Source organism: Mixophyes fleayi, chromosome 1, assembly GCF_038048845.1.
Source record: "Mixophyes fleayi isolate aMixFle1 chromosome 1, aMixFle1.hap1, whole genome shotgun sequence".
Classification (NCBI taxonomy): domain Eukaryota; kingdom Metazoa; phylum Chordata; class Amphibia; order Anura; family Limnodynastidae; genus Mixophyes; species Mixophyes fleayi.
This window is the reverse complement of record NC_134402.1, coordinates 122,817,731-122,826,272: the sequence shown is the minus strand read 5'-3', so window position 1 is coordinate 122,826,272 and position 8,542 is coordinate 122,817,731. Positions and strand designations below refer to the sequence as shown.

At 47.8% G+C, this 8,542-nt stretch overlaps 1 protein-coding gene across 1 annotated transcript in view; it reads left to right on the top strand.

The window, feature by feature from the left end:
* Positions 1-413: 413 nt before the first annotated feature.
* LOC142138384 (uncharacterized) overlaps positions 414-8,542 on the top strand; it is a 31,835-nt gene continuing 23,706 nt past the window's right edge. The window contains exon 1 of the mRNA XM_075195053.1: positions 414-1,754. Within this exon, the coding sequence (XP_075051154.1) occupies positions 414-1,754 (1,341 nt within the window). The remainder of the gene's footprint in view (positions 1,755-8,542) is intronic.

Genomic DNA, 8,542 nt, shown 5'->3' with positions numbered 1-8,542 from the left:
CTTATCTTTTTTTATTTGGCATTAGGCGGAGGAGATGGCGGCTGCATATAAACGCTTGACAAAGGAGGAGCTGATTTCAGACTGTGAGGATGGAGGAATTCCCACCAGTGGCAAAAGTAAGGAGCAATTGATTGAAGCTCTTGTACAGAGGGATGAACATCAACTCACAGTTGTATCCGAGGAAGAGCATAGCCAGGACTCAGGAGCGGACCTGACTGGATATTCCTCAAAACCAGGGACGGTTAATTTCGGATGATTCTAATGGTTAATGTGTGGACACTGCTATGGACGTTTATATGCAAACCGCCCTGAAATATTTGGGCCCAGCGGACATTACAACTAAAATGCAACTTATACAGCAGTTCCAGGAGAAGGAAGCTGCTGACTGTCAGGAGAGAGAGAGACACGCTGCTATGGAGGCAGCAGAGAGGCGCGCTGCTATGGAGGCAGCGGAGCGCCAAGCAGAGCGACAGGCAGAAAGAGAATCTGCCGAGCGAGAGGCTGATAGGAGATATGAGCTGGAGCTTGCCAAGCTCAAACGCCAGCCAGAAGCCAAAGACACTGGTATTAGCAGACCCCGTCCTGAGAATTTCCCGGTATTGGGAAAAGATGGGGATTTAGATACTTTTTTGCGAGGTTTTGAAAAGACATGCCGACAGTATGGACTGGCCAAAGATCAGTGGGCACAATATTTAACCCCTGGTTTGCGAGGTAAAGCATTAGAAGCCTTTGCAGATCTCCCACCTGAGATGGACGGAAATTATGAGGCAATCAAAAGTGCCCTGTTGCAACGTTTTAACATCACCCCAGAGGCGCATAGGCAGAAATTCAGAGATTTAAAACGCAGTCCCTCTGACACATATTCAGGACTTGTGGCCCAGCTGTGTGCTTCCTTCAAACAGTGGGTTGGAGGGCTACAGATCACCACCTTTGATGCTCTGCAAGATTTGATGATCCAGGAGCAGTTTCTGACTTTGTGCCCAGCTGATGTGAAGGAATGGGTAGTGGATCGTGACCCTACATCATCTGCGGAAGCAGCTAGACTGGCTGACAAGTACACTGTCACCCGGGCACCTGCAGCTAAAAGAGGAACTTTTGTGCCAGGGCAGTCGGCCTGGAAAGGGGGCCGGCCAGGAGGATCAATGCCACCCCCCTCAACGCCATCACCCACTGTTTCTTCATCTTTTGGGAGGGTTGGGGCAAAGCCTGCTGTGGGAGACACCCGCAGGTGTTTTGTGTGCAACCAGGTGGGGCACATTAGTACCGCTTGTCCAGAGAAGAAGACCAGTTTACCCTCCGCTGGGGGGGTACCTTCCCTGCAATCTTCACCAGCTGTCCTGTGTGTTGCGGGACCAGGAGGGGGCCGGAAGGACAACATACAAACAGTCACTGTGGGTGACAAGGTAACTGTGGGGTTAAGAGACACTGGTGCGGATGTTACATTAGTTCATTCCGAACTGGTAGGGTTAGAGAACTTCATTCCAGGAAAATGTATTTCTGTGAAAGGGGTTGGTGGAATTCACCTAACTGTACCTGTAGCCAAAGTTTACCTTGATTGGGGTGCTGGAAGAGGTATAAGGGATGTCGGGGTCTCAGATAATATGCCTATAGATGTGTTACTGGGGACAGATTTAGGAAGAATGTTGTCTCAGTATGTCTGTAATGACGATGTCAATGCCACCCCTGTTACTGTGTCAGAATCAACTGAAAGTACCAAAGTTTGTTCCCAGGTTGCAGGAGGTGACAAGGAAAAGGTCTGTTCAATTGCACCTGAAATGTGTAAACCAGGATGTGACAGGGACAGGGAATGTCTTATTATATCTGATGTAGGTAATGATGCTAATGTCACTGTGTTAGAATCAGCTGAGAATACCAACGTTTGTTCCCAGGCAGCAGGGTGTGACAGGGAACGGAAATGCCATATTATACCTGAAGTGTGTAATGATTTTAATGCCGCCCATGTTACAGTACCAGAACCTGCTGAGAGTAACCATGTTTTTTCCCAGGCACCAGGAGGTGACAAGGAAAGAGAATGTATTATTGTACCTAATGCGAATAATGAGGATAATGCCAATAACAGTATTGTGTTAGAATCCAAACCTGTCTTCACACTGACATCTTGTCATGGGATAGGGACAGCGGACATTGTTATTGCAGATATTGGCATTAATACTGGTGTAAATATTATGCTTACTAGAAATGGGACAGATGCCCATGTGATTACTTCTGTTGTGCTAGAGAAAGACAATGTTTCTACCCAGGTAATATGCCCAGAAGATGCTGTACAAGGTAACTGGGAGGGCGGGCAGAGTGAAGATGTATATTTTGTGCCTGAACCAGCTGCACACAGAGCTGGTGAGCATGGGGGGGAGACACCTAGTCCTGACCAACGGGAAATAGCGAGTGACAGCAATCCGTACCTTGCTGCTGGGACCTGTAGTTCGAATGTTCACCACTCAGATCTACATCTGAGTTCTGACCATTCACTTGAGTTTTCTATAGAGACCAGGGGGTCAGTGGCTAGCCCACTCTCACTTAGCCAGCCGTCTAACAGCTTAGAGGAGGTAGATGAGGGGCCCAAACTCCCTGTTACTCTACACCCCCAGATAGATGAGTCCAAGAGGGAGGGGAGCATCCTGTTCCGTAGCCCCCAAGATAAGAATTGCATAGTGTGTCCCCACCTAGAAGTGCAGTGTCAGGAATCCCAGGCCATTGTTCCCTCAGGCTTTAACTTAGAGGACATGAGAATTAGAGACAAAGTGCACACTGCAACAGGGTTGGTACATGAGAACATGACGCAGGCCCAGACAAGCCAGAAGCAGTGGTATGATCCCCCTGCCAAGATGATAGAGAGAAATTTTCATGATAATCTGTTAAATGCTCCTTATGACAGTGATGCGTGTGCCCTGACAGTCTGTAGATTGCCAGATGAGGGGAAGAAGGTCTTGCCATTGGATCTAGTAGCTGCAGCGCAAGGGATAGGACCCTTTAAGAATACAGAGGTTAGCCCACAGTTATTGCCAGACCAGAAGTCCCAGCTGTCTGAGATATGTAACCCCTTTTTAACCCTTCTCCCCAGAGAACCTATTGAGACCCGGCTAACAGCTATTCCATTTGAACCAGGTGGGATCTGTGGGAGATGGCTTGGGCAATGACCTGTCAGTCAATTCCCATGCCATCTCTTAAAAAGGGAAGGTGTCATGTGCAAGCTAATGTTTAGGCATAAATCTGCAAATATATGTTTGTGAATTACTTCCTAGAAATAGTGTGACCTGGTTCTCTTAGAAGCTGTTAGATCAATGGGTTTTGTGGATGTTAAACCACCCAGGGGGGCTGGTAGATAAGGATAGCACCTTATACCATTTATGGCAGGATGGCAAATGTGAATGCCTTTGAGGAGATCTCTTGCAAGACAATGAAATCTCACACATGTTTGGGAGGCCCCAGACAGGCCGACTGCAGAGACTGGGTTGTATGCTAATGACAGATTCAAGCTGAATAAGGGCACAGGAAAAGATCATATCATTTTCTCCAATATCATACATACCAGAGGCATGTGTGGTATGCAGATGAAGGGAAACTTAGGACCTGTTGTGTGAAGGTAAAATCATGTTCGTAAACCATACTGTTGAAAAGTTAGGACGGTGTAAAGAAAACTTGACTTAGAGGTATTCAAACAGCAAAGTTATAAGACCCTAATTTGCATTCTCCCCTCCTGTTGGTTCTGACCTCACAGGGAAGGGGGCTGGGGGGCCCTGTAGCTTGATTTTAAAACTGTACTGAAAATGTAACTCCTGGTTCTTCCTCTGAGGGAGTAATTGAAGAGGTTCCATTTTTTCCTGCTCCTCCCGGCACCACAAACTTGATTCTAAGTGAGGTATCAATTCTGTGTTTTATCCTTTTTATTTTATAAGAAACAATTGCACTATATTTGTATGTCATTTTATTATCTTTTTATCTTAAGCATTGTGGATGTGTCTTCCATATTAAATCACACTTAATAAGTTCTAGTCTCTGTGTTCTTATGAATTCACGCGACAGTTTGGTCCAGACGCTACCTAATTGAAACTGTGCAAACCTTGTGGTTTAAGTGAACTCTGATTAAAGTAAATTGTGTTGGATTAATGCTAGGGAGAACCGAAGGCTTCCTAAATAAGAGTGTCAGCTCTTATCCGAAAAAACCTTGGTGGTGGTAATTAGTATCGCAAAGCTAGTGTGTGGCATAGATAGGGAAGTATTTAATCATTTTAGACATACCAAGTGGTTGTTGTGTGGTTAACCCTGTGTCACGTAAGCGTCACGCAGACTCAGGTGAGTGCTGTTCGTGACAGTCATTGTCAACTATTGAGGGGGCTCCAAGAAGTTGCTGTCCTCTTGTCGGCCCTGCCTGGGAATCAACGGGGTAGACGTCTCCAGGTAAATGATCTAAATGTTTCCTATCTAATCAAACTGATGGCTCACATCCAATTATCTCTCACCCACCTCCTCTATCTTCCTTAATTTATATACTGTGTTATTTAAAATGAATAGAAAAGACTCTTATCCAATTACTGTAGTAAAAAGATTATTTTCCTCTGACATTTTGCTGTAGATGGAAATACTTTTAATGTGGCAGTGTAGGGTCAGGTGATCATTCAACAGTTATGTTATTTTTCTGATATATTTGTTAGCGTTTCATTTTGTGTGGAATGGTTCATGAAAATTCTGCCATCCCAGCTTAATTGAGAGGGCCCCTACCCCCTGGCTCTCTCACCCCTCTCCCAGCAGCCCCCACCTCTGGCTCTCTCACCCCCTCTCCCAGCAGCCCCTACCCACTGGCTCTCTCACCCCTCTCCCAGCAGCCCCTACCCATTGGCTCTCTTACCCCCTCTCCCAGCAGCCCCTACCCCCTGGCTCTCTCACCTCCTCTCCCAGCAGCCCTTACCCCCTGCCTCTCTCACCCCCTCCACCAGCAGCCCCTACCACCTGGCTCTGTCACCCCTCTCCCAGCAGCCCCTACCCCCTGGCTCTCTCACCCCTCTCCCAGCAGCCCCCACCTCTGGCTCTCTCACCCCCTCTCCCAGCAGCCCCTACCCCCTGGCTCTCTCACCCCCTCTCCCAGCAGCCCCTACCCCCTGGCTCTCTCACCCCTCTCCAAGCAGCCCCTACCCCCCTGGCTCTCTCACACTCATGATCCCTGCAACTCGCAGCACCCCCTGGCTCTCTCACCCCCTCTCCTAGCAGCCCCTACCCCCTGGCTCTCACCCCTCTCCCAGAAGCCCCTACCCACTGGCTCTCTCACCCCTCTCCAAGCAGCCCCTACCCCCCTGGCTCTCTCACACTCATGATCCCTGCAGCTCGCAGCACCCCCTGGCTCTCTCACCCCCTCTCCTAGCAGCCCCTACCCCCTGGCTCTCTCACCCCCTCCCCTAGCAGCCCCTACCGCCTGGCTCTCTCACTCCTCTCCCAGCAGCCCCTACCCACTGGCTCTCTCACCCCTCTCCCAGCAGCCCCTACCCCCCGGGCTCTCTCACACTCATGATCCCTGCGGCACGAAAATCGCGGCACCCCCGCGACCCTCATTCAGAAAAAAATAATCTGGAAACTGTTCTTGTAACAGTGCACAGCATAAAGGGGGAAGGAGCTGAGGAGCGAGCAACAGAAGACAGGAGACAGGAAGAAGGGAGGAGTCGGGCCGGCCCATATAGCCATCGGCTCTTCTGACATTTGCCAGAAGTGCCAGATGGCCAGTCCGGCCCTGTCCCTGTCTCTATAATAATACTGTCCACATTTGAATAGTCTACCTAATAATACTGTGCACCATGTGAATTGGCGACCTAATAATATTGTTGAAACCTGAATTGTTGACTGCCTTAATGTTTTCTTCCAGTTCTGCTTTTACATGTAAAAGTATTTTACTTTTTGAGTCAGAATGACAAGCTCTTGTATCATCATGACTGACCTTACAAGAGGATGGCTCACTGCCAGTTGCAGAACTAGCACTCATAGAGAAAGACGAAGGCCTGATTCTATCCTTGCCACTACATGTGTAGAATGGCATGTTGGCAATTTGTTTTTTTTTCAGAACTTAACTTTGCCTGGATTACAGGTGTTTTTTTCTTTACCAAGGTAAAAGGTGCTTTTTTCCATTTTTGTTTCCCTGACTTAAAAACACTATGCACTTTAACATAGGCTTTAGTAGATGACGTAGAGGGAATACAATCATCATAACTGGTGAAAGCAGCTGCTTGGTGCTCCTGGTCTTCTGTGGACTGATGTGAATCCATTTTAATGACTCAGTACAATGTGACTGTAGACTTTTAATAACACTGCAGCGCTATTATTGGAATTTCTACTTCAGCTCTGGACACTGCCACCTCTCCTAATTCTGCGTGAGCTATGGCACAGTACAATGTGACTGCAGATTTTGAAGAATACTGCTAGCCCTATTATTTTTATTTCAGCAATGACAATTAGCAATGGAACAATGGACCACTCCTGTTTGTATGTGAGTGATAACTCAGTAGAATGTTACTGGAGCCTTTTAAGAAAACTGCAACCCCCTCGCACTAGAGACTGCCAAGACGCGTGCTACACCTTCTGTGTCTCTCTGTGAAATGGCGCTTGAACTCCGTGGAGGGCAGTACTTATAGAATCCAAAACTCGTAAGATCCGACGACGCAACAATAGCATTTTGCCTCGTTTTCAGTTCCGAGGGCGACCGAAAGTCTGCAAAAAGTTCAGGTGGGCTCAGTTCTTGGAGAACAAAGCCTGAGCATCTCTACTAGTAATATATATTCAATACAGAGGGCATCCCAGTAACTGCCATACAATACAGAGAGGATCCTTGTGAGCACCATGCAATAGAAAGAGCTTGTGAACTATAAAATACAAAGACCAACATAGAGACCACTATACAATACAGGCAGCAGCCCAGTGACCACCATACAATACATACAGCAACCTAGTGACCACCATATCATACTAAGAGCATCCTAGTAATGTTCATACAATACAGAGAGCATCCTTGTGATCAATAGAAAACATAGAGATTATCTTAGTGACCAATATACAATACATAGAGCATTATAGTGAGTTGCGTAAAATATAGAGTGCATCCAAGTGACTGCCAAACAATACAGAGAGCATCCAAGTGAGGGCCATATATTGCGGAGACCACATATGTTCAAGTTGAATTTTACACAGGTTTCCTCCACCTCCCCATACTGAAGAAACACATGTAGGACACACCGGACAGAGGTTTACATATGCATACAGCACACATCTCCACATGCCTCCACCTTCCGTGCACTACAATGAACGAGTCCATAGGCCCCACCATCCATGCCATGAATGGTGCTCATTGATGTCCAGTCATCAATCCTATGTGCTAAAAACCATCCTCCTTCTCCTTCTTTCTCCTTCTTAACGTACTCTCTCCTCTTCCTCCTTCTCCCTTCAGCTTCATCATCCTTCCTTTTATCTTCCTCATCTTTCATCATCCTCCTTGAACCCCTCAGCCTCAGTCACATAAGGTTGAGAGTCAGAGCATTTTGTACTGCGTCCTAATTGGAGACGCTCAGCATACGTAGTTACTGAGTACCACGATTCCGGGACAAAGATGGTAGATTCCTTATTCCCCCCATATTTAGCTCAGGCATAACAGAGGTGCAGAGTATAACAGTCCCCTGGTGTTCACCAGGGACCCCAGCAAAGAGGTATTGGGTCTGCTGCCGGAAACCCTCTGCACCCTGTGCCCTGTCCTTTTGATGTGATGAGATGGGAACAATGGTAACCAGTTTGGTAGCAGAAAGTTCAGGCAAGCTGTGATGAGTTACATGAACAGGTGTTGAAGTGCCCGAATCAGAACCGAGGGGAAGGTTAGGGCAAACCAGATAAAGAACCAGGAAAAACTGCCAGGGAAGTGGATCAAAATCAAAATCAAGGAAAGTGTTTAAAGTCAAGCTGGTGTCATAACCAGGAACACAGGGAAAATAAGTGATGAACAGCTGAGAGACCGTCAGCAAACTCAGGATACAAGAGGCAGTGTGGAGATGTGCCACGCTGCAGCGCCCATGAACAGGGCGATGATGGGTCCCGCTGCTGTGCCCATGAAGAGGGTGAAGAAAGAAGAAGGAAAAACTTACTCACTGTTCCTGCGATCCAATGCTTCTCTTCTTTCCCCACAGGTCCGAGCAGGATTGAGCAGGTGAGCCAAAATTAGAGCTAACCTCCCCCTGCTGGTCAATCGGCAGGCGGATGGACGAGCCAATCCTGGCTCACCTCCGGCCGTTTAAATTATTAAATGACGTCAGCGCGCCGGAGGCTATTTAAGCCGTCGGGCACTGTCATTTTGTCAGGAGTCCGGCAGAGCAGAGAAGAGAGGACGTTGTTGGATGTCCAGAGTAAAGAAGAAGGAAGACGCCGGCGGAAGTGGCAGGGTGCCCTTGTCAGGGCAAGGAGCTACCCTGCCACTGGAAGAAAACGCTGGAGACGTCGGCAGGGAGCCCTTCTGAGGGCTAGGAGCGCCCCCACCCAGAAGATAGCAGCGCCAAACCAGAGA